The sequence below is a fragment of the Lagenorhynchus albirostris genome, chromosome 11 (assembly GCF_949774975.1).
Source record: "Lagenorhynchus albirostris chromosome 11, mLagAlb1.1, whole genome shotgun sequence".
In the NCBI taxonomy this organism is placed as follows: Eukaryota; Metazoa; Chordata; class Mammalia; order Artiodactyla; family Delphinidae; genus Lagenorhynchus; species Lagenorhynchus albirostris.
The window spans coordinates 96,342,999-96,370,137 of record NC_083105.1 but is presented as its reverse complement, the minus strand read 5'-3'; the positions used below and the strand labels follow the sequence as shown (position 1 = coordinate 96,370,137).

General features: G+C 35.9%; 1 protein-coding gene across 1 annotated transcript; it reads right to left on the bottom strand.

Annotated features, from left to right (window-relative positions):
- Nucleotides 1–4,921: 4,921 nt before the first annotated feature.
- LOC132529161 (early activation antigen CD69-like) lies at nucleotides 4,922–11,736 on the bottom strand. Its single transcript, XM_060165479.1, has 5 exons — nucleotides 11,673–11,736; nucleotides 7,818–7,940; nucleotides 6,520–6,719; nucleotides 6,066–6,169; nucleotides 4,922–5,030 (listed from the first exon to the last, which is right to left on the bottom strand). The coding sequence occupies exons 1-5, from the start codon at nucleotides 11,734–11,736 to the stop codon at nucleotides 4,922–4,924; spliced, it is 600 nt and encodes a 199-aa protein (XP_060021462.1).
- Nucleotides 11,737–27,139: the final 15,403 nt, after the last annotated feature.

The following is a 27,139-nucleotide window of genomic DNA, read 5'->3' as shown; positions in this document are numbered from 1 at the left end:
TTCAAGGGGCCTTTCTGCGCATGTGTAGTCAGGAAGGTCTCCTTGACTTCGAGAATGAGGAATATGTGGTCTTTTATCTCTCATCTGGGAGGACTCAGCTTCTCCTCTCTCCTGCTATTTTGGAGTATCTGTCAACAGGGGACGGACTCTGGCTGTTCAGCCTGGGGCCCATCTACCTCCTGCCTCAGTTTGGTTCCAGACCACCACAATAAAGGGAATATCACAATAAAGTGAGTCACACAGATTTTTTTGTTTCCTAGTGCATATAAAAGGTACGTTTAGACTATACTGTAGTCTATTACGTGAGCAATAGCAATTATGTCTAAGAAATCAACAAACATACCTAAATTTAAAAATACTTTATTGCTAAAAAATGCTAGCCATCATCTTGTTGCAGCAGGCAGATAGCTAGATGTGAGCAGAGAAATGGGGGCAGGGGGCAGGAAATCATGCATCTTGTAAACAGCGGGGGTCCATGGGTAGACAAAGAAAAGCAACGACCTCCAGACTGAAAGGAAGCCAGACATTTTGGGTGGTAAGTATCCTGGAAGCAGACAAAGAAAGGTGAGGAAAGTGGGAATCTCCTGCATCCGAATGTAACGTGTTGCTCATTTTATTCTCATTGCAATAGAATTAGCCTTGCAGATGAGAAGTATCCGTCATGCACTGATGCCATGACACTTCTGGTCTAAGCTAAATAAGGACAAAAATCCCTCCTCCCCTTAGGAGGAAGGAGCTGGGATGAAAATCAGGGAATACGACCCCCAAACTCCTCCCTCCCCAGTGAATATTCCGCTCCTTCATTTGTAAGCCTCTCATAACTGGCTTGCCAAAGAAACCCTGGGTAGCAGTTCCTCACCTGTCTGCTCTCTCCCTCTGAGAACGTATTCTTGCATAAGTAAATAATCACTTTACTTTCTTAACCTCGCCGCTTTGTCTCCGAATTCTTTCACGACAAGGCAAGAATCTTAAATCCACCGGGAACCATCTGAGTCATCAATGAATCATAATCTTTTTGCAGTAGTCACACCAGAGATCACTGATCCCAGGTCACCATAATATAACGAAATATTTCGAGAATTACCAAAAGGTGATAACAAAGATGTGAAGCAAGAAAATGCTGTTGGAAAAATGGCACCGATAGGTTTGTTTGATGCAGGGTTGCCACAAACCCTCAATTTGTGAAAAATGCCATAGAGCAAAGCACAGTAAAACTCCGAGGTATGTTTGTAATTAGTTTGGGACTACCTGGCCAATTCAGGAGAATCTATCTGAAAGTCGGCAACATTAATTCCATCTGAATTTCTTTCCATGTAATGTTACATATTTACACTTTCCAAGTCATGAATCTTTTGGGGCGACTATCTTGTCTACGTGGGGGAGGGAAAATAATCTTCCCTCTACCCTTCTAGGTTCTTGGTTGAGACACCTCCTGTAATAAAAGGCAGATTAATGGGAGAAAAGCAAGCAGAAGTTTAATAACATGCATACCTCCTGCGTATGTGGGAAAGAACCAGGAAAACCAAGTAACTCCTCAAAACGATCCAAACCATAACCTTAAATAATATTTCCAGGTAAAGACAAAAGAAGATGTTGGGGAGGGAGAGGGCGGCCTGGTATGGAGGCCACCAGGAAAAGCACAGTAAACAAGGGTAAGGTTGTTACACAGATTTAAGTTGTTGCCTTCTCCACTAAGATTATCTAGAGTCCCTTCTCTTCCTGTACAGAAAGGGAGACACCCTTACAAATGGAGATTTCTCTTATAAATGTAAATGTCGCTTACAAAAGGGTAACTTCTATTCAGTTTTCAGAGCTTCACCTGTGAATGCTGTTTTTTTATTTTTTTAAAATAATCGGCGTAACATGATCCTTAAGCCAAAGAGACATATTTTGAGGTGACAAATCCTGCTCCCCTTCACCTACCAGATACCATTTGCAATGGTAATATACACACGTAATATATACATGTATATATACACATGTAATATACCTAGGAATAAATTTAAAGAGACATATAGGAGTTCTATACAAAAATCTATAACATATAGAAAGAAATTAAAGATAGAAATTAAAGAAGACTAAAATTAAAGAACTTAATGGAGAATTAAATCATGGCATGGAGTAAAAGACTTAATAAAGATGTCAATTTTTGCCAACTTTGGTGGGTTTTTTTTTTGCGGTACGCGGGCCTCTCACTGTTGTGGCTTCTCCCATTGCGGAGCACAGGCTCCAGACGCGCAGGCTCAGCGGCCATGGCTCAAGGGCCCAGCCACTCTGCGGCATGTGGGATCTTCCCAGACCGGGGCATGAACCTGTGTCCCCTGCATCAGCAGGCGGACTCCCAACCACTGCACCACCAGGGAAACCCAGCTTTTAACCTTTTAAAAATACTTTTAAACTTATTGAATCCCTATAATCATCTGAGATAAGCAGGTAAACTATTACTCCCCTTTCCAGAGGAAGAAATTGAAATTATGTTGGAAAAACCAAATAAAACACAGAAAAGTGATAGTTAAAAGTTTGAATACAGGACCAAATAAAGTAGGATATCTGTGATATATTTCCACAGCATCCTACATATTCCCTGCTATAAGGCTCCATCACCACCATAATATAACACTTTACTTTACTGTTTGTTTTACAAATAGACCATAAATTCCCCAAGACTAGTTTTCATGCCAAATTTGCTTAGTGTTTTAACTTTACTGTCCACCACAGTGTTGCTTAATAATCATTCACTGAATAAATTTTTTTTAAAAAAACCCTCAAAAAATGCTATGTAGAAATAGACATATCATGTAGAAATGCTGCTTTTTGCTAAACTTACTTTGAGCGCATGGTGTTCCCATTTATAATGATCACCACTAAAGTTTAATACATCTTTGGGGTTCACTGTGAGCCAGGTGCTCTTCTACGTCCATTTTCATGTATTAACTAGCTTAACTTCTAGCTAATTTTAACAAAATTTCTACCTAATTCTAACTAAAACAGCTGGTCAACTAGAGAGAGGCAGAAATGAAACTTGGACAGTATTTCTCTTTCACTCCAGCTCTCAACATCTACACTTTCCCTTACACATTTCATAGTGCGTGGATCCAAGACGTTGCTTTCTAACATGACCCAGGAGTAGATTGTTGTTATTAATGATAGGATATCAGAGTTTGGAGCCTGTAGGAACTGAAGGACACTGAGATTAAGAAACTCTATATTATTTATCGCTAAGCAGTGTCTGGAATCCAGATTTCTTTTCAATATGCCATACTAGTGACAACAGTTTAAAGATACTACATATAGCATCATTTCCAACTTTCAGAGAAGGAGAATACTGTGAAATACATCCATAAAACAATTTTGAAGGTAGTATTATTTTTCCTTATTGAAAAATCTCATGAAGATTATGTAGTGCCTTATTTCTATTGAATGAATTATTTTATGTAAATAACTACGAGTATAGCATTTCAGAAATGAATAAGATGCTTTCAGAACATCAGTTATGAGGACAAATTATGCTCTCTTTTGGAGAGAGGATGAGCTTATAAATAAATCCTTGCAAAGTGACGTTAGCCACCTCCAAATTTCTCTGTGCCTCTTCAGAGTGATAAACAATAAAAGAAAGAGAGAAAGTGATAGAGTCAAAAATTCTTAAATGACATAAATTCCTCTAAAGTCAATTAGAATATTTACTGAACTTTCGCTGTTTACAGAAAAGTAGATACAGCCCTTTGAAGACACACATGAAAACAACTTACAAAGTACAAACCATATTATAAATCTAAGGTTTTACAATAGAAGTGTCTTTGAAAAAAAGTTACGGTATTCTGTTTCTTCCTTTCTAGCATGAGATATGTTTTAATATATTTTGAAGGAATGACCACTTTTTAGAAACCATTTTGTTTATTCTACTTTCATTTTAACATACATAAAAGCAGGTTATGATTGTACTGGATACAAAAGACAAACAAATAAACACACGTTATTGCACGTAGAAAATACTTCTCATGAAGTATTGCACATGATAGAATAGATCAGGAAAGGAGAATAGATCAGGAAAGGAGAATAGATCAGGAAAGGCACAAGGTTATAAACAGATAGGACTAGTATTATTCCAGATTTGAACAATACAGACTTTTTCCTGATAGAGATTTGCCACATCACATATTGCACATTTTCCAACACTTTTATCTGTTTTACAAATATTCCTCATATTTTTTGTTTTTGTCCTTATCTCTGTAAAACACTGTGTATAAGGCAATAAATTATGTACCATTGAAAAAGACAGGTCTACGCTGAAGAAGTGAAAAAAAAAAGACTGGCGTAAATATATGATCACCCCATTCTTTGGGGGGCAAATGACAAAGTAACTTGACAAACTTCTTTAAAAAGAGAGAAACATTACAAAGCTTCATTTCATAAGCATTTGCCCATTGATAAATGTCCTCTGAGTTCAAGAAAAATGCATTTAGACTAAATACCTCTGTTGCCAGTTAAAATTTCCTCTGTTTACATTCAGCTTTTAATACTACTATTTAATTCCTTCATCCAGTGCAAATGCATGAAGGGCACACGTTGTTCACAGTCATTCAACAATAAATAATAACTCTAAACTTAGTTACCTTATTATTTCTGAATTAAAAAAATATAAAGTGCATTCAAAATCTTTGAAGTCATTTTTCTCATTCTTGGACGAAATTAGTCAACCTGTAACATTTTCAGCTCATGGCAGAAGTATTCCACAGTGCAGATATTCCTGGAATTTTTCTCCCTTTTTCCACAGTCTTGTTTGGAAGAAAATTTCCAAAATAGTAAAAAGTTTTTTTCACAAAGTCTTTATGGGAAACTTCTGACCATAGAGCGCCATTCGCCAACACACATTTCCTTGAGTTCCATGATAGAATAGTATATAAGCAAATATGATTCCTCTTTATTTGGAGGGTTTGCTACATATCCAGTGTAAATTCTTTTCACATTCTGTGCTGCTGACCTCTGTGCTGTTCAGAAATGCACAGTTCTCAGATCCTGTAAGGTTGAACCTGTCAACAATAAAGAAACCAGAATTATTGTCAGTTTATCACTTCCGTTCAGTTACATGAGAATCAGCTTTGTGGTGGTGGAGGTGGTGGTTTCTGCTTTTTTTTTTTTCTTAGTAGGAATGCATGAGGCCAGTGTGCCAATCAAATGATCACAGAGTAATCTGCAGAGACAGTAGACAAAGACCCAAAAGAATAGTATGTGGTGAGAAGATACAAAATTAAGAGTAGACGTCTCCATTTGTTTGCTTGGTGTATCACCACAGGAGTGACTCGTTCATTTTTGAGTTCACAAACCATTCCCAGAAAGTATAAACATTCAACAGTCATGTGTACTAGCGCATAGAGTTTTAGAGGGTAACAGTCCCTGGTGCCCATTTGTGGGTGTGAAACATACCAAGGATTCCTTTTCTAGAGATTTAAACTAATTTTCTGTATCTTTAATTTTCATAAAACTATTTAGGGAGCTAGAAATTGTTTCAAGTCTGGGTTTTCAGATGACAAAGATTAACACTAAACTTATACGATGTCCTTCAAACTTTAAAATGTACAGGTAATGGCCATAAAGTCAGCATCTTTAATTCTGGGGCAGGTTTTCTCTCAGATCCATAGAAGCTTCTAATTAGGTATTGAAAATACTGTTCTTTATCTCTGTGGAGAGGAGAACTGGGAAAGCAAAAAGGGAATTACTAGCTTGTCAATAAAATATAAATATGAGATTGGAAATGTTGGATTTTTTTCCCATCATCATATTTATACCTGGAATATTTCTGAGTTTTATTCCACTCAAATTTGCTGAGATCAAGTTACTAAGAAGCATTTATCGTATGAATTCCAAGCAGATAAAAAGAAAAAAATGATAATACTAAAGCCCTTCTTTAAAGAAGTCCGTAGAGTATAACATACAAAAGAGATTGTTAAAGTTCTGCTTATAAAGAGCTCAATCTTCATGTAGAACAGTACTTCTAAAGGAAAAAAGGAAAGTGGTTCCCTTGAGCTGTCATCCTGGGGAGGATAAAGAGATATCTTGAAACTCACCAGTTATTAAATTTTTTGCCATTTGACCATTTCCACATCTGGTCAGCTTCATTTTTCAGCCCAATCCAGTGTTCAGTTCTACCCACATGTTGTTTTAAAAAGATCTTGAAGAAAGCACAAAGGAACTGTATGTTAAACCACCCCTCCTGATAAGTATGTAATAAATCTTGTTTCTTAAATCTGCAACTCGTAGGCATGATAGCTAAGCTGATTATTTACTAGTTCTACGTAGGTTCAGCTCATGTGGATTTTTGGCCTTTGAGGCTAAACAAATCACATTTAAAGACTAAATTGAACTCTCATTTTGACCTCAGACTGATCATGTGGCTTTCTGTGACTAAATTTTCCTGGGTGAGAGACAGATACAATGTCTTCCCTTAGAAGGAAACCACAGAGTAGCTATATAAAATAGAATAGCAATATCTTATGGAATTGTTTTTGAATACTATCTTACCATGTCCTCTTCAGAATCAATGACAGCAAGAGTGGCACCGTGTTTGGAGCAGAAGTTTTGGGCCAAAGTCCAGTTCCTTGTTTTCTTGGAAATAAGATAGCATTTCCCCTGGTATACTATCCAATCATCTGAGCAAGAAGAAACATGGGTGTTTGGTGACACCGAGGACATATATTGGCCTGGACAGTTGTACTGGCCCACTGTGAACAGGAAAAGTGTTTGTTTTAGTAACACAAGAAACCAAATACCCACAGTGTGCAAAACTAGTTCAGGGGATGCTGTGCTGTGCTGGGTGATAAACGAAGAGAGGAAAGAAGGTGAATTCTTTTTTTTTTTTAATGAATTCTTTTTTAAAAAAAATTTTGTTGAAGTATAGTTGACGAGAGATGTTATATTAGTTTCGGGTGTACAACATGGTGATTCAAAATTTTTATACGTTATATATACTCCATTTAAAATTATAAAAAAGGAAGGTGAATTTTGGAAAGAGTAATAAGAAGGCAGTTTCTCAGTTTATCTGATCTCTCATTGTGCCTAATCATCATGGTACTAGGTATAAGAAATAAGAGGGAGTAACTTTGGTCAGAAAGTGGAGGGTAAATTTTAAAATCTTGAAAATAGTCTTTGGACTAGAAAGGCTAAAATACATTAAACTTCCAAGTAAGGTTTTGTATCTGAATGCAGATGGGGAAGAATTTGAAGACATAGTATATACAGACCTATATTGGAAGGTAGAGGAGAGAATACTTTGCAGAGGAGCAATTCAGAATACACAAAAATTTATGGTTGGGGATGTATCATAAAACTGTAAAATTTCATGTTTGTATAAGACACAAATGTATCTTGGTATAGCTGTATGTTTCGAATACCATAACACAACTGACTCTCTGGAAGCTTCTAGATATATTCTATATCTATATCTATATTCTGTGCCTTTTGAGATAAGAGACTGACCAATTCCTGATTAATCTATGGCTTAGGTATTTTTTTTTCATCAACAATGAACGTGCAGCCCACATTTTTCCAGTTAAACGTCTATATATTTAGACTCTAAATCGGCCCCTTTTATTCCAGATTTAAACATCTGCTCACATGTAATTTTCTCCCACAGTATTGTATAAATCATAAGAACTTTTAATATTTCTAAAGCACTAGAAAACTAAACAAAAGTATTGCATCAATTATTCAAGGAATATGGAATCATATTTAGCATTTCCTAGGAAATTGATCATGTATGAAAAATGAGATTGTCCTAAATTAATCAGAACTTTTGATGAATTCATGAAGTGCAGACCCACCTGATAAAGCAACGAGAGCTATGATTAGAGTGGTGATGAAGACCACGTTCACTACAGCACATGGGATGGGAACTTGAATGGACCCTTCATGATATGCCGCAAAATGAAGCCTGGTGGCATTATCTGAAGAGAGAAAGTAGATGATGAATTCAAGCAGGCTATAGAAGTAAGAAAGAGACATTTGATTTTCTCTTGAGGCATTTAAAATAAAAAAATAGCTATGTGTCTCCCTATCTTCTTATATGAAATTTATAAGTTAATTTCCCTCAAGTGTTGAGTGAATTTGGATAGTTTATTTTTGGCTAGAAATAAAACAATCCAGTCACAATAATGATATCATAAAATATCTCCCCCAAATACGTACTCAGTAGCTATGAAAATTCTAAATATATCATAATTGTATTGTTTTAATCACAATAAGAACATTTAGTAAATATCTGATTACCCTAGAAGACATATAAAAAGAACATCCTATGTACAATCCCTTAAATTCTCTGTAGTTACTGTTTAAGGGAGATGGTATAAATGGGTATAAATGTGGGTGATATAATAAAAAATGTTGAATTGATATAAAAATATATACAACTGGAATGACTAAAAATTAAAAAAAAAGATGGATGGTACTTTTTTGTGAATTTGGTAGATGTGAAGCATTGAAATTTCCATATTTTACTGAATGGGAGAGTAGAATGGAAAAAAATACTTTGGAAAACTATTTCTTACATAATTAAATATACACTTATCCTATGATCCAGAAACTCTACTCCTATTATTTTCTCAAGAGAAATGAAAATACATCTTCAAAATGTTTTATATAAGAACGTTCAGAGCAACTTTATTCTTAACAACCAAATCCTAGAAATAAACCAAGTATCCATCAACAGGAAAATGGATAAACAAATTATGGTATACCCATACAAGAAATTCTACTCAGAAATTAAAAAATTGGAACAACTGATGCATGCAACAAAATGGATGAATCGCAAAAAAAAATGTTGAGCAAAAAAAAATCCAGCCACAATTATATACTATATATATTCATTTATGTGACATTCAGGAATAGCTGAACTAAACTTGATGATAGAAATGAGTGATTGCTTTTATGTGTTGGAAAATTAATTTGACTGGAAAGGAACACAGGGAAACTTTCTGGGGTGATGGAAAATGCCAAATGTTGGTTGGAGTTGTAGTTATAACTCATTAAACTGTATATGTATGATCTGTGCATACATTGTATGTCAATTTTACCTCATTTAAAAATAACAGGTGACTGAAAAATAAGATGTTTGAATTTTCCAAGAGAAGTTAAAATAATAGAGGAAATTTAACAGTACTATAGACTAAATATTGGGTGGAAATAGGTTTTTTCATTTATCCTTTGTATAATGCTAAAACCAAGTAAAAGTTTTATTTCATCAATGAGAAATATTTTTGTGGAAGGATTTAGAATATGAATATGATGTGAATGATGATTCTTAGTTACCAAAAAACACCCACCACCAACAACAACAAAGCTAGAAAGATATCTGTTCTAGATTAGAAATAAATAATTGAGAAAGGAGAGAGGGGAATTTTGTGACTCAGAGTTTGAATTTGATTTTTGCTAGGATGAGCTATCAGGATATTTAAAATTCGGCCTCACAGGGAATATATAGATCCCTATTATGCTCTCAAAAACTGAAATGTAAAATAACTACTTGAATGATATTAAAACTTACCATGAAAGATAGTCTAAATATGCAAAAATATCCTATTTTTCAGTATGGGTGGCTTTCATAATTAAAAGGATGTCTATACAGACACAACTTGAAATTCGTGTATTTTTTTTCCTTAAAGCCTTTCTTTAAGGTTTAACTAGGCAAAGAGATGCTGCTTTCTTTCACAGTAATTTTGCTATGTAATGGATGTCAGCATCAACTGTTGCTTCTTCTGAGGATTGTTTCTCCCAGTATAGATCTGCATTCAGTTTTTGCAAGAGAAGGCTTTACTTCACTCCCATCTGGTTCTATTTCTCTCAGCTTCTTAAAGCAAACCTTCCTTTTTTCACCAGCATACAACTGTCACCGGAAGCAGCCTTTTGTAGCTAGGGTAGCAAGTTCAGAGCTCTCTGTCTAGTTTCACTTCTTACCACGTGAGACTCGATCATGGGGTTCAAACTCAATGCAGGGACAGCTCTGGCTCTTCAGCAAGTGCCAACACATCCCAGTAACTCATGGACGCCAGAGCCCATTGGCTTATCCACTGGACTCACTCTATTGGCTTATCCAGTGGGTAAGCTATGGAGATGATTCTCAGACTGTACTTTATATTCATTAGTGAGGGCTATTGTTACTCACAGTTTGACTTATCCCCTAGGTAAGAAAACACTCCCCTAAGAGCATACTTCTGCTCGGATTACAAGCCCTGTCCATTAATGGAGAAATTGAAAACAAATCCACTAGTACATATTGAATCACCAAGGGTGGTGCTCAATAATTGTTTATACTAATGAAGCAAGTACAAATAGCAGCGTAGACTAAACATTCATAAATTAAATATTCAACAGAAAATTGGAATGATCTCAGGAAAAGTTAAGAATTACTACAATAGCTCCTTCTTCTTTCAACTATGCTGTTTATTGAGTGGTTTTACTCTTAAATATATTTTTTCTTTTGGGGCAGCTCAGCTGAGCCATCAAGTTATGGCTATCTGGTTACCAAAAAATTTTTGTGGCTTGTACGTGTTATCCACACTTGATTTTGTGTTCTTAAGTGAAAGATGGGTTTATCAGGGGTAATGAATGCTTTTCTAAAGCAAACCAGTCTAGTAGACCCATACTCAGAAAACAATCCCTTCCTCTAGATTTTTTTAGCTCTGCTGTTCATAACACATTCTTTGTTACTGGTTAGGTTTGCTTACAAGTAAACTCTAGTTCCTACATGCTGGTGCTTGGGGCACCTCATTAATTAGAGAGGAAGAGAGAGAGAAATGAAACCAATCAAGAAAGCCTCACCAAAACAAATTATTGTAAAACAATGGGACAATCCTGGTAATCGAAAATGAAAGGTCTGAGGACAGAATAGACAAATAGAAAAGAAGAAAAAGCATATAGCAAAGATGATCATGTTTTGATGAAAAATAAAAGAAAGGAAGAAAAACATCTGATTCATGTAGAATTTGAAGCCCACGATTAGAAGGGTGAAATAGAAGAGCGAAATGGAGGAAAGGAGTTCCATAAAGAATATAGAAGATTTCATTTTCAAGAATTCTTTCATGACTTTCTCCTAATAAGTTACCATTGGGCACTGTAAATGTTCAGATGTTTATATGGATATTCTCTCAAAAATTAGAAACCTTTGTTCCCAGCAACTGGAGGATGCTGTCTTGAGAACACCAGAGAAGGCCCACCCAGAAAGCACAAAATGGTACAAGGTAAAGGCAATCAAGAATGTAATTGTTTATGTGGAAAACAGAGTTTTCCATAAAGAGAGTCAGTGCTTCCTATAGGATGGATATGGGAAAATGATGGCCAGTTCACTGGGCTAGGGCAGTGAGGTTTCTAATTAAATATGAAAAATTGAGATGATATAAACTAAAACAAAGAAACAAACCTTTAGAGAGCTTCTGAAATTCACCCTTGTGATTTCCTCTCAAGTTTCTATTTGTCTTCTCATAGAAAAAGAAATATTTACTTCTTCCCCATTTTCTCCTTTATTCCAACTGAAATAGAATGTAACCAAGTTCTTCAAAAGACAAGCTTCATTTCCCCCTAACTACCATTATATATCATAGATAGATAGATAGGTAGGTAGATAGATATAAATATAGATATATTGATAGATGCTACCAGTATATGAGGAGTAAGACCTGACTTACTTTGTTGTGCTCTTTTCAGATGCAAGGAGCTGGTCTCTGTTGCAGAACAATCTTCAGAATTCATCTTTATCCTCGTCACGATCCCTTGGTTAATCGCAGGTCAAGCCAGTCTGCAGTGAGTCTTTGCTGGAGCTCTTGTTCAGTCTCTGAGTCTCTGAGATATCTTAGCATTTATATTCAGTTACATTGTCTCCACCCACTTCCTCTCACCTCCGGATCTTTCAGCTACTCCTGTCCTCTTTAATTCATGCTCTAGTGGCCCAAACAGTTTACAATGCGGTGTTGTGGTAAGCTACGGGTTTTCCCTGCTGTCTGAAACGTGCTTTCTCACAATTGTAGGTGCAGCGTGAAGAGACAAGCGCGGTTTTCCCAGAATCCGAGATATCCTTTCTTAAATTTGTAGAAAACAAATAATTTAGGAAACAGAATATCTAAGCAAAGAATTAAAAGTTAGGGATTCCTATCTTTGAGATGGAAATAATGTGGGGAGGAATATATCCCTGGAATCCCATTCATTCATATAATCATATACTTAACAACTATTGTTTTATTGAACATCTACTATGAACTTGACACTGTCTGGGGTTAGAGGATTTATTGTTGAATAAGAAAGTTACCACCTCTATTCTCATGGATCTTTCTCCAGTCTGGAAGGGTTTAACTTAGCAAGCTATAAACTGGCTTCCAGAAATGTGTCATTTGATTCTTCCCTGGGGACTAGTTTTTCAAAGTATCATTTAGTCAGTAGCTGGTTTAATGGAGGAAATAGACCTTGTGGCTGGTACTTCCTTTCTATGCTCTAAAATTGTTTATCTTAAATGATCTGTTTCATTTATCTCCTGTTAATTTTCATGTCATATTTTACTGTCATTTAGACTGCCTTATTTCCCCTCAGTAATATCTTATTCTATTTTTCTCCAATCTTTTAGATTATTATTTTCCTATATCTCTGACACTTTGGACATCTGAGAATGATTATTATAAAAATATACTGCCATAGTATTAATATCATCCAGATAAGTTATTAAGGTCAACACAAAATGAATGTAGAATATCTGTGTCTAGTGATTTAAGGAGGGGATAAAAATATCACTCTGGTTAATAATCTTAGTGCCCTCAAATTTTATCATTAATATGACTAGAGTACAGATATTCTGTTTTCAGAATAAAGCCTTTGTGAAAATGTTATGGTTAAGTGGGTAGAAAATTACCATCTACTGTAGGCTAGTTAGACCGTCATATTTATTTGTTTACCTAAGACATGAAGAGGTACACGTTGGTCCTAAAACTCTCTTTGTTCTTCTTTATTTTTCACTCAGTTCCTAGTATGTTTTCCACATAGCAGCTAGACGGGTTGTTTTATAATTAAGTAGTATCATTTTAGTGAGAAGTTCACTTCTTCACTTCTCCCACTAGACTCGGCTTCGTATCAAAATTACCATACAATGCAAAGACCTTCTTGTATATTTGAGAAGACTTTGCCTTATCCATGATCTGGCCCCTGGCTACCTCTCCTACCATAGCCACTGCCCTCTCCAATAGTCACAGCTTTGCTGTTCCACAAAAATGTCAAGCATCCTCCCACTACAGGGTCATGCATTTTCTCCTCCATCTAGTTGCATGTTTTGCCCTCCCTTTAATTCAGTTCACTCACTGTTCAACTATCATTTACCCAGAGAGGTCTTCACTTGCCTTCTCTATGTAAAATAGAACCTCCTACTCTATGACTCCACATGACTTTATCTCTCTCTGTGTCACTTGTCAAGATCTGACATTACATTATTATCACCTACTTTCTTTACCAGACTGTAAGCTGCTTGGGGGTAAAGACTTTTTCTGACTTGTCCCTTCTGTGACTCTAACATGTGACATAGTAACAGGAACCTAGTATGTACTCAGTACATATTGTTGAATGAGTGAATTAATAAATATGAGTTAATGAAAGAGTATGTATAAAAAACATAAAAGTTCCAAAATATAAAGTGCTGCTCAGGGAGGTTAGTGGGATCGTAGGGCTGAGAAATGAATGCCTTTACACTGCCAGTGGGTAGCAAGGGCATACTTGAGTACTGCTGATGAATGACATAGGGGAAGTGAAGTTTGGTACTTAAGGGAATAGCTGATGTTTTTACTAATTTCTTTGGGTTAAAGAAACTTCGATCTTTTAAATGTTTATTTCATCTCCTAGAGTTGGGAATCTGGGTTAATGTCCGCACTTTGACACTAATTACACACAGCACGTTGTGAAGAATGCATGAGAAAAAAAAATATATATATATATCTATCTGCAATCTTCCAAGTCCATGGGATATAAAGAGAAGGAAAGAATACATACTTATACACACTGATAACCTTTGCTGTGTCTCTTCCAGTGCAAAGCAGGTTGTTTCAACAGCTTATTGGACTGACACAAAAGCCATGGTCCAGTTATACCATTTTCCAGTGTACGTTTTCCCCTCTGATGATTCCCATGTAAGTGTGAAACTCTAATTTTCTTAGCTGGACACAGACTACCTGCGAAGTTTGAATGTTTCAGAACAATTAGCAGGCTAACAGGCACGCAAAATAGAGTAGTGTTTACAGATAGTTGTCTCCCACAATGTTGCCTCTTACTCCTTATAGCCCAGCTGTGTTGACTTTCACTCTGTTCTTCGAAAAAGCTGAACTTATTTTCATTTTATAGGCTGTGCTCTTGCCCTTATTCCCTCTGATCTCAGATTTTTCATGGCTAAGTCTTTCTTCTCATCTATATTTACCTTACATGTTACCTACTCAATAAGACCTTCCATGACCACCCGCACAAATTACCTCCCATTGGTCATGACTATTACCTCACTCTTTTATTTTATAGAACATAATATCATCTGAGACTTTGTAGTTCAGTTGTATATAAATATATATATATAGTTTTTAAGATAATAATTATTAATATTTACTTCCCTTACCGGAAAGTAAGGTCTTTAAGAGCAGGGACATGGCTGTCTTATACAACAATGAATAACTTGTACCTATAATAAGGCTTAGAACATAGAGGGAGTTCAACGACTATTTGTTGGATATATACATGAAATAATGTATGTGAATATCAACTCAAGCATTTGTTAGCTATGCAGATTTGGGAAAGTTATACAACTCCACTGGATTTTGGCTTCGTTATGTGTACAATGAAGGTATCAGCATCTAACTTACAAAGTTTTTGGGAAGAAAACATCATAAATGAGAAAATTAACTTTCTACCACAGTGTTTGTGTAGATTAGGTATTTAGCGATAAGTAAAGGATTAACAGCTTGATTCAGGTCATGAGAAAGAAAAGTTCCTCATTTCATGTAAGATGTTAACAGATAATAACTGAGCAGTCTCAGCCTAATTGCTGATATGATGTAATGTGACGCTTGTCTGTCTAGGGTACAGACAGACAGAGGAAGCTGCCGTCTCCTACAACCAACTGTAGCAGCTTTTGTGACACTAAAACACTTTCTTATGTGTTCAAGTTTTCTTGCTTCCACAGCCATATTCAGGTGAATAGATATTATATATATATATATTTACATATGTCTATATATACAAACACATGCATATATATTTATATATTAATGTATAATATATGTAATAATAAATGTATAATATATGCAATATATGTTATATATGCCATTGTGTAATACATGTAATTGATGTTATGTATAACATATATATGTATAATATATGTAATATTTGTTTTATATGCCCTTGGACACAGGAAAGTGATGTCTAGAGATCTTACTTTATGAAAATAAATATTTTTAAACATTATAACATTGATCAAAATCTATTATTTTTGTTCTGAAATCATTTTTCTCTACTTGTTTTTAGGAGAGCGGCCAAAGTATTTTGTTGAAATCAGCACTCATACAGGTGGCAGTAAGCAGACATTGAAAACATAAAAACCGGCCAAATTACCAAGAACATATGCTATCAGTGGGCTTTGTAGGTATCCACTGGCCCTCATGCTATTCAAGCCCTCCACAATAACTTTATTGCAAAATTAATTATTTTCTTATTACTCCTCCATCCCCTTTCACAATCACTTTTTTAAGTGTAAGAAATCTGCCTGAGAAAGCAGTCAACTTAAATCCATGCAGAGGCATGAACAGTGAATAGGGGTTGCCCAGCACAGTCCTGCTTGATACCTGTTGTCCTGATTATTAAAAGCATGTTATTTCACTTGCAAGAGTGTCTTCCTATGTATATATAATGAATTACAAGTTTACATTACTAATCAGTATTTGTTAAATCAAAGGAAGGTATCTCACCTGTGAAATTACACTAACTAGGACAAAGCAAAGTGTAGAGGGTCAGGATGCAGTGTGGTAGAGATTTTGGGGTCAGAAGGTTTTTCGGTTGCCTCCTTATTTATCTAAATGTGAAAGCCAACTTCCTGTGTGGTCAGCCCTGATGGCTTCAATTCTCTAAAGCAAAGAAACACATCAAGAAACCTAAAGAAAGAAAACTTGTGCAAATAAACTCTTTAAAATCTCCTTACAAAACACACGTGGTCATAATACATAACTTTCAAATTTTTCAGAGATATTTTCTATGTTTTATTTCATAAAGAATACATCAAAACATTAAGGGATATCCACAGGGCAAAGATGATCATTAAGATCTCATAGTTCAGTTGAGAAAGCCAAGTTTTAGAGAGAAATTAGTGCCTGGACAAATTTGGAAGAAGTCACTCAGGACACCAGAACTCAATGCACGTCTCTTTCACGTTTGACCTTATATGAAGAATCCGGGGAAAGGTTCCAGAAAGGAAATGAAGTAATGTGAGCTGCATGCAAAGTGATACAAAGAAGACAGGATATACAGTCCTTATCAGGCAGCAGCTTGGCAGGATGCTCTGGTGGCCCACGTTCACAGAGACCGCAAACTTCAGACCTGATAGAATTTCCAGAGGCTACCTCTTCATCTTTTTTTTAATCATCTTTTTTTCTTTCAGTGGGTGAATTGGGTTTCTGAATGGCTTTTAATCTCCTTGGGAATCAAAGCTGCCATTTCTAATGTCTTACCTATTGAATTATACAAATTATGTAAATTGGTAAAATTTATTTTTAAATCACAGATGTGTGTGTGCTCTCCCACTGGTTATTGTAAAGGGTCAGAAGAGGGAACCATGAGTAAGTAAGTGGGGAATTTCCACTTCTAACCACTTTCCAACCTTCTCTCCTCTCTGAATTCACCCTTTGAACTTTCTAATTTTCCTCTTTGGTAGAACATCTAAAACATAGAAATGAGTTCGTTTGGAAAGTATGAGCTGGTATGTTCCTTCTTCCTAACTTGACATAGTGATAGTAAAATACAATGTTCATGAATACATAAACTTGGACTCTGAAAAATCTGACTATTTTTCAAAGTAAAAGGCATAAAAGAACTATACCAAGGATGAGATATACCTTTATGTAACTTAATTCCAGGCTTCTTATGTGTAGGAAATATTTTGGGGGAATATTCTCAAAGACAATAGTGTTGAAATGGCAAATATAACATGTAGAAATTTTAGGCAGGTAAGGGCCTGTGTCACTAGGTGATGAAAAATATATATCCATTTGTATCTGAATCTTGATAGATACACAATGAAGTTGAACAGAGCTGCTTCTCCCACCTCCTGTGGATACGTTTGTACCTACTTACATAGAGAAAAATCTCCAGGTAGAAGACATTCAGGGATTATTACCACACTTTTGCCCAATAAATTTAAAGTTTGAATGTATGTATTAAAATATTTTTTGATGGATTGAATTAGCCTTTACTGAGGCAAGATGTTAGGAAAGGAAAATGAAACCCATGGAAGGGAATTTGCCAGAAAGTGGGAGAAGTCGAGGCAGACATGAAAAGTCATAATAGTGTATCATGTATAATTTTAAGCTAACATACTCGACAATTTAAGTAAAATGGACACATCCTAGATAAACACCTCTTACAAAACTGAAACAAGAAGAATTTTTAAAAATCTTAATTGTTTTATAAATTTTAAAATAAATTGAACCCATAATTAAATACATCCTCCTTGGGAAATAAATAGAACATGAAAACATAAGTAAAAAACTCCATGCCCGGATAGTTTTACGTTCCCACCTACCAAACATTTAAGGAAGAAATAAGAAATTTCAGATTCTTCTAGAGAATATAAAAAGATCAAGTCAGAAAAACACTGCATTCAGTTCAATGTCCTTTTAACTTTTCTTCAGATTTCCCATTTGATCCATGAATGATTTAGAAATGTGTTGTTTCATTTGCAAATATTTGTACAACCTAACACCACTGGGCATTGGTAAAAGTCCTCCTCTGACACCAGCTGCTGGGTAGGAGAAGTCTAGCTTTTGCACAGAGTTGCCAGTGACTCCCTGGGGAGGGAGGGCATTCATTACTGCCCAGTGAGAATGAATGTCTGGGGCCCTTAGGTGGCTGTCTCTAACACCATCCCGTTAGGAGTAGGGGCAGTTGGAGTGTCTTGTTACAGACAGGCAAGTGTGGCAATTCAGGTTTGCACCTTGGACTTTGCTGCTGTGCATGACGGTGGGACCATGCTTTTTTTCTGTGGTGCTTGGCTGGAGTAGAGTAGTTGTTAGCTACAAGTTTTCTGTTTTGCTAGGCTGCCCTTTTCCTGGATTTTTGGTGGAGAGCAGGATTTTGTGGATGGTTTTCTGTTTTCACTGGTTGGCATTTCTGGGTTGCTGGCTTCTTCAGCTCCGTGTCGGGGATAAATGAGACAAAAAGAAAACCCATGGCACTCACCACCACACCACTTTTCTAGTCCTGAATTCTCCCGTCAGCCTTATCCTCACCATCTTTCACTCTTCTTATGGTTATTTCATATGTCATATCCAGGGATTTTGTTGTACTTAGTGGGGAGAATAGGGAAAATACTTCATATCTTCTCAGAAGTAGATTCATAAATTTTAGTTTTCACAGTTGACATTATTGAGTACATAAGAAACCCCAATGAATCTATAAACTGTTAAGTAAACTATTAGAATATTTAAGACAGTTTACCTAATTTTCTTGATAGTAGAGGAATAAATGTATATATAATTGAATTTATATAAATGAATAAGAAATATAAGATAAATTTTTTAAAAGAGACATTCTCAACTGTATCAAAAAATCAAATATTAAAGAATAAGTCTAGGGGCTTCCCTGGTGGCGCAGTGGTTGAGAGTCCGCCTGCCGATGCAGGGGACATGTGTTTGTGCCCCGGTCCGGCAAGATCCCACATGCCGCGGAGCGGCTGCGCTCGTGAGCCATGGCCGCTGAGCCTGCGCGTCCGGAGCCTGTGCTCCGCAACGGGAGAGGCCGCAACAGTGAGAGGCCCGCGTACCGCAAAAAAAAAAAAAAAAAAAAGAATAAGTCTAGCAAAAGACATTTAACAAAACTATGAAATATTGACACAAATAATAAACATATCCTGCTTAAGGATTAGAGAACTTAATTGACCGTTGTGTGTAGAAATGACCGTTCTTCTCAAATTGATTTTTAAATTCATTGTAATCCCACTCAAAAATCTTAACAAGTTTTAAACTGAAAGTTGACAAACTGGTACTAAGTTTAGTTAACTTTTCAAAAGTCTGTAAGTGGTCCAAGCACTCCTAACAAAGAACAAGATTGCAAGACCTGCTTTACCAGTCATCAATAGTTATAAACCTACAGTAGTTTAGAGAGTGTGTGTCATGGTACAGATAGAGAAGTTGATATACAGAGCAGAGTAGAGATACCCATTCGTACGCAAAGACTATTTTATGATCCAAGTGATATGGCAAGGTATTGACTAGGTGATGCCCTTTCCAATAAATGTGCTGGGACATTGGATGTCCATGTGAGAAAAAACTAACTTGATCCCTATGACACACACACAAATTGATTCCTCATGGATTGTAGACCTAAATATGAAAAGCAAACTGACAAGGATTTAGTATTATTGTGATATTTATCCAGCCTAACTTTGTGTTTATGATAAAAGAAGGATGTTATAGTTCAATATGATATATTTACAGAAGCATAAGCTAAAAGTCCCTGCTGTGAGAATAATCAACCTCTCCCGTTTCTCCTACAATATTTTCCTATACAAAACACACAATGACACACATATAAAATCATGCTGAAAGTGAATATATCTGGCAACCATAATTCATGGATATAGCGTTTCTCCCTATATTCAGTTTGAACTTTTTTTGACTGCTTTCTAAAAGCCACCTCAGAGCTAATTATCCTTTATTGCCAAGCCCATAAATTTTATTTCTTGTCTACTGACGTTACTGCTTAACTGCTGATTTTATTTTCTTCTTCTATCTTCTATGGTTTTCTTCCCCACTCCTATGAATGGTTTAATCTTCCTAATTCTTTTGCATAATATCTTTTCTTCTAAACATCTTACAGTATCTATTGCTAGAGAAATATTTCAATTATATGACATAAATCTATATCTAAGAATAGTTTCTATAATAAAGAAGTAACTGTAAGGGGACAGAGAACAGTGAAAGGGAAAATATGAGAAATATTAAAAAAACACAAGCTACTTTTAAATAACCACATTTAATTCAATATTTCACAATTCATTCAGCCAGCTCTATTTATATTGTAAACACTGCACAGAAACAAACACAACAGGTTTTTTTTTTTACCTCAAATAAATAAATAACTTGCTCATTAGAAGTACATTTTATTGGGCTTCCCTGGTGGCGCAGTGGTTGAGAGTCCGCCTGTCGATGCAAGGGAAGCGGGTTCGTGCCCCGGTCCAGGAAGATCCCACATGCCCCAGAGCAGCTGGGCTCATGAGCCATGGCTGCTGAGCCTGCGCGTCCGGAGGCTGTGCTCTGCAACGGGAGAGGCCACAGTAGTGAGAGGCCCGTGTACCGCCAAAAAAAAGAAGTACATTTTACTAAACAACCTGACTTTTGAACCCATGTTTTCAACTGTTGTTTCACATACTGCTTTTGTCTGTGTGGCTGTCATTGTTGCTGCATTTCCATACTGCAAGATTATTGCCCTCAAGTTAGGCAACTAGAAATTTATTATGTAATCAAATTATTTAAGGACTGGTACTCCAACATTAACAAACTGTAAGGTAAAAATCATATCATTTCAATAGATGCAGAGAAAGCATTTGATGGAGTTCAACATCCATTTATGACAAAAACTCTCAACAAAGCGGGCATGGAAATACGTACCTTAACACGATAAAGGTCATATATGACAAACCCACAGCTAACATCGTACTCAATGGTGAATGCTGAAAGCTTTTCCTCTAAGGTCAGGAACAAGAAACCCTAACAACTCCACCCCAAGAAACTTGCTAGAAGTAGTAAATGAATTCGGCAAAGTCATAGGATTCGAAATCAATATACAGAAATCTGTGGCATTTCTACACACTAATAACAAACTATCAGAGAATATAAGTCCCATTTTCAATGGCCCAGAAAGAATAAAATACCTAGGAATAAATTTAACAAAGTAGGCAAAAGATCTGCACTCTGAAAACTATAAGATACTGATGAAAGGAATTGAAGAAGACACAAATAAATGGAAAGATATCCTGTGCTCATGTATTGGGAACTAATATTGTTAAAATGTCTGTACTACAAACAGTCTACAGATTCAATGCAATGCCTATCAAAATACCCATGACATTTTTCACAGAACTAGAACAAATCATCCTAAAGTTTGTATGGAACTACAAGAGACCACAAATAGACAAAGCAACCTTGAGAAAGAAAAGCAGCACTGGAAGTATTACTCTCCCTGATGTTGAACCATACTACAAAGCTATAGGAAACAAACATATATACTATGGTACTAACACAAAAACAGACACAGAGGTCAGTGGAATAGAATTAAGAGCCCAGAAATAAACCTGCATTATTATGGACAATAGATTTATGACAAAGGAACCAAGAACATACAATGGAGAAAAGATAGACTCTTTAGTAAAATGATACTGTGAAAACTGGACAGCTATATGCAAAAGAATGAAACTAGACTACTATCTTATATCATACACACAAAAAAACTCAAAGTGGATTAAAGACTTAAATGTAAGACATGAAGCCACAAAATTCCCGGTGTAGGCAGTATACCCCTTGACATAAGTCTTCATGGTGTTTTTGTGGATCTGACTCCAAAAGCAAGGGAAACAAAAGCAAAAATAAACAAATGGGAGTATATTAAGCTAAAAAGCTTGTGCAAAGCAAAGGAAACCACTGTCAAAACAAAAAAGGTAACCTATTGAATAGTAGAAGATATTTGCAAATCATATATCCAACAAGAGGTTAATATCTAAAATATATTATCAACTTATACACCTCAAAAAAAAAAAAAAAAACCCAAACAACCCAACTTAAAAATGAGCAGAAGACCTGAATAGACATTTTTTCAAGGAAGACATATAGATGGCCACAGGAACATGAAAAGATGTTCAGCATCACTAATTATTCATGATGCAAATCAAATGAAAATCACCATGGGATATCACCACACACCTGTTAGAATAGGCTATCATCAAAAAGACAAAAAATAACAAATGTTAGAGAGAATGTGGAGAAAAGGGAACCTTTGTACACTGTTGGTGGAACTGTAAATTGGGGCAGCTACTATGGAAAACAGTATGGAGAGTCCTCAAAAAATTATGAATACAACTACCGTATGAGCCAGCTATTCCACTTCTGGGTATTTATTGGAAGACTAATTTGAAAAGATATATGCATCCCCATGTTCATTGTATCATTATTTACAATAGCAAAGATATGGAAACAGCACAGTGTGCATCAGTGAATGAAAGGGTAAGGAAGCTGTGATATATATACACAATGGAATACTATTCAGCCATAAAAAATAATGAAATCCTGCCATTTGCAACAATATGGATGCAACTTGAAGGTATTATGCTAAGGGAAATAAATCAGAGGAAGAAAGACAAATACCATATGATTTCACTTATATGCAGAATCAAAAAAACAAAACAAAATGAACAAAAATAATAAACAAAAACAAACTCACAGGTAAAGAGGTCAGATTATTGGTTACCAGAGGGGAAGGGGGTTGGTGGGCTGGGTGAAACGGTTGAAGAAGTTCAACTGTAAAATGATGGTTGGTATTTAGTGATCACTTTGTAGTGTATACAGGCATTGAATTATAATGCTGTACACCTGAAACTTATATACTTATAATTAAACAAATTTTCTACTCCTTTCCACCCCTCTTCTCCTCTGAGGCTCCTATATACCTAGATTGATATGCTTGTTAGTGTTCCACAGCTCTCTGAGGCTCAGTTCATTTTTCGTCATTCTTTTTTTTTTCTTCTGTTCCCCAGACTTGATAATCTCAGTCAATTCACCTTCAAGTTCACTGATTCTTTCTTTAGCCAAAACTGCTGTTGAGCCCTTCTAGTCAATTTTTAATTTCACTTCTTGTAATTTTCAACTCCAGAAATTCTATTTGTTTCTTTTTTGTGATTTCTATATCTTTATTGAGATTTTCTACTTGCTGAGACGTTATTCTCATACATGGTTGAGAATATGGTTGCTTTAGTCCTTTGAACATATTTAAAATAGCTGATTGAAAAGCTCTGTCTTAACCTTTGCTTGCACAGAGCCTTAAGGTCAGTCAGAAGTGAGAATTTAGGGCCTTCTCAGGTCTTCCTTGAGCATGTTCACAGCCATACACATGCACGAAGCATTCCATATTTCTAGCAGTATGTTAAAATTTTCAAAGCCCTCTATGAGCACCTTATCCCCATGCTTCTCTCTTAAGTTTTTTTTTAATCAGCCTTTTCTTTGCCCCAACACTTATTGCTACCTCAGGAAGCTATAATGTTCAGCAATTGGTACAGATCGTTTTTGACAAATGCCCCTGGGGAAAAGGCTGTTTGCACTGAGCAAGTTATGTTTGACTCTCTCAGGTCAAGAAAAAACATGCCCTACAGATGGGAATTTCCAGGGAATCCAGCTAGTTCAAATAATGACTACTCTGAGATTCATTTTTTGAGGACTTCCAAATTCTTTCTGTCCCCTCCAGTTCCTGTTCTGCTGCTGTTTTTCACAGCTACTGTAGTTACAAGACTGTCGGTTTTCAAGGCTACTATGAAGCTGAGAAGAAGGGGATGGGAACAGAGCAAGTGAAAACTCCACAACAGTCATTGTTCTTGATGAGATGCAGCTGTTTTCTTGAATAACTTATAGTATATTTTTGCAAGTCTTTGGTGAATTTCCAGCATTCTGAGAAAGTTGATTTTGACATTTTTTGTCAATGTTCTTATTGACTTTATAAAGGGATAGCTTTTCATAGGTCATAATTCCATTCCCGCTGATGTTTGGCTAGAAAATTTTATGTGTAATTATGATGAAGTATGTTTATTATTTTGATAATAAAAATAAAGAGAGCTATAGAAACATATTGGGGAATTTCTCAAGTATGAGAATAGTTTTATGTAAAAAGTAGTATTTAATATGAGGAGTAAATTTGAACATAGATTTTCCAGGTAAATAAGACAGAAGAAGAGCTTTTAAACAGGGACAAATAGTACAAATCTCAAATATGGGAGGAGGAATAGCCAACTAGAGGGACTGACAGAAATCCAACAAGCTGGAATGAACTGAGACTAGAGAGTGAAGCAGAGGACAGAGTTAAATTACAAAGAACCAAAATAAATGTTGTTAAATGGTTTAGAATTATTCTCAGTACAGTGGTAAGTCTCTAAAGTATTCTAAATCGGGTACTAACTGGGATCGGATATTCATTTTTAGAGGAATCACTCAGGCTGAGTAATATAGGATGTACTGGAATAAACTGTTGCCATAAAAAGGTGATTGTATTCAAGACAAGTGTGTGGCGGTAGAGATGAAGGAAAGTTGTCGAATTAAAGACACGATTAGTAAAACAGTCTATGATTAACTGGATAAGGGAATTCAAGGAGAGGAGATGCAGAAATAGAAGGTCAGATATGGTCCTCGTGTTTTGATACAATGTGGGCAGTATTCCTTAAATAATATAGAGAATAGAGATTGGACTCAGGGGAGAATCAAAGTGATGAGGTCAGTTTCTGGACTCTGGGGGATTCACCTGGGTATTTTTAATAGACATTTAGATATATGGTTCTAGCCCTAAGCAAAGGATTCTAATCAAGAAAATTATATATATATATATGTGTGTGTGTGTGTGTGTGTGTGTGTATACACACACACACACACACACACACACACACACATATATATGTATATATGTTCCGACTTTTCTATCTTTTGATTTAGAAAGTAATTTTCTATCTGCAGCGGATGCAGTGTCATGGCCCCATTCTCGACTGAAGAATTCACTCCCTCAGTTGATAGGAGTTGGCACCTCAGAGTCTTCAGCTGGATCTCTATGGTATGGCTTTTTGCCAAAAGATACCACCTTCTCAAAGTCACGCTCCCCCCTTCAGGAACAACTGCATCAAATGACTATTTCATGTGAGACTATAAACACCTAGACCTCTCGCCTTATATCAGGACAAATTAAAAGGACCACTCAGTTTCAGAGCTCCCTATGGTGGCAACTGAAGCTTTTGTTGGAAATGAATCACAGTTCAAAGTTTCCCTCTACCCAAACAGAAGTTTCTCTTTCTCACACACAGGTGTTGATTTGGAGGTACCTCCCGAATTAACGTCCTGTATGCAAACCTCCATCTGAGAGTCTGTTTCCTGAGGAAACTGACCTGAAACACAGTCTGAAGAAATACTGGGGGCAAAGCTTAGCAAAAAAAAAATGGAGTTTCATCCTTGGTCTATTTATTTTTTGCATGATTCATGTAATCTTTTCTTCTTGGGAGCAATACTACAAAGGAATGAGAAAATGTAGAATTTTTCTGTAGCCTGTATCTTGACAATAGCTGCTTCTCCAACTCTCTTGCATTTGACATTTTGGAGGATACTTACAATGAATGTTTTGACTCTCCAATAAACACATGGAAATGCATATTTTTGCATGAAACACCCCACATTTGTAGAAAATATAAAAATGACTCATACAGAAGAAAAGCAAACGGTTCTATTTACTGAGGTCAGAATATATAGATCCATATTTTTTCTTATCAGCAGCTTCATCCATCCTTTTTTGTTGAGATATAATTGACATAAAACACTGTATAAGTTTAAGGTATACAATACAATGATTTGACCTATATACATCATGAAATGATTCCAACAATGGGTTGACTGAACATTGATCATCTCATATAGATACAACATTAAAGAAATAGAAAAGGAATATTTTTATTGCGATGAGATCTCTTAGGATTTACTTTCTTAACAACTTTCACATGTAATGTACAGCAGTGTTAATTATCTTTATCATGTAGTACACTACCTTCCTAGGGCTTATTTATCTTATAACTGGAGGTTTGTAACTTTTGATCTTCTTCATACAATTTCCTTTCCCCCCACACCCCCCAACTCTGGTAGCCACTATTCTGATCTTTTTTTCTATGCGTTTGTTTGTTTTTGAAGTATGGTTGACTTACAACCCTACGGTAATTTCTGGTACACAACATGGTGATTCAATATTCCTATAAATTTCAAAATGACCATCATGATAAATCTAGTTTTCATCTGTCACCATACAAAGATATTACATAATTATTGACTATATTCTCCACACTGTGCACTTCGTAACTGTGACTCATTTATTTTGCAACTGAAAGTTTGTGTCTTTTTAAAATTAATTTTGTTTTATTGGAGTACAGTTTATTTACAATGTTGTGTTACTTTCTGCTGTACACCAAAGTGAGGAAAGTTTGTATCTTTTAATCTTCCTTACCAATTTCACTCCTCCACCCACTCCCCTCCCCTCTGGTAACCGTTTGTTCTCTGTATCTATTACTCTGTTTCTGTTTAGTTGTGTTTGTTCATTATTCTTTTAGATTCCATGTATAAGTGAAATGATACAGTATTTGTCTTTGTGTGATTTATTTCACTTAGCATAATACCCTCCAGGTCCATCCATCTTGTTGCAAATGGCAAGATTTCATTCTTTTTGTGGCTAATATTCTATTCCATCTTCTTTATCCATCCATCTATCTATGGGCATTTAGGTTGCTTCCATATCTTGGCTATTGTAAATAATGCTGCTGTGAACATAGGGGTGCATACATCTTTTCAAATTAAGTTTTTCATTTGCTTCAGATAAAATGGAATTGCTGGATCATATGGTTCTATTTTTAATTTTTGGAGGACTCTCCATGCTGTTTTCCACCATGGCTGCACCAATTTACATTCCCACCTACAGCGCACCGGGGTTCTCTTTTTTCCATATCCTCACTACGCTTGTTATTTGTTGTCTTTTTGATAACTATTCTGACAGGTGTGAGGTGATATCTCATTGTGGTTTTGATTTACATTTCCCTGATGATTAGTGGTGTTGAGCATCTTTTCACGTACCCACTGGTCATCTGCCCTTGTTTAAGAAA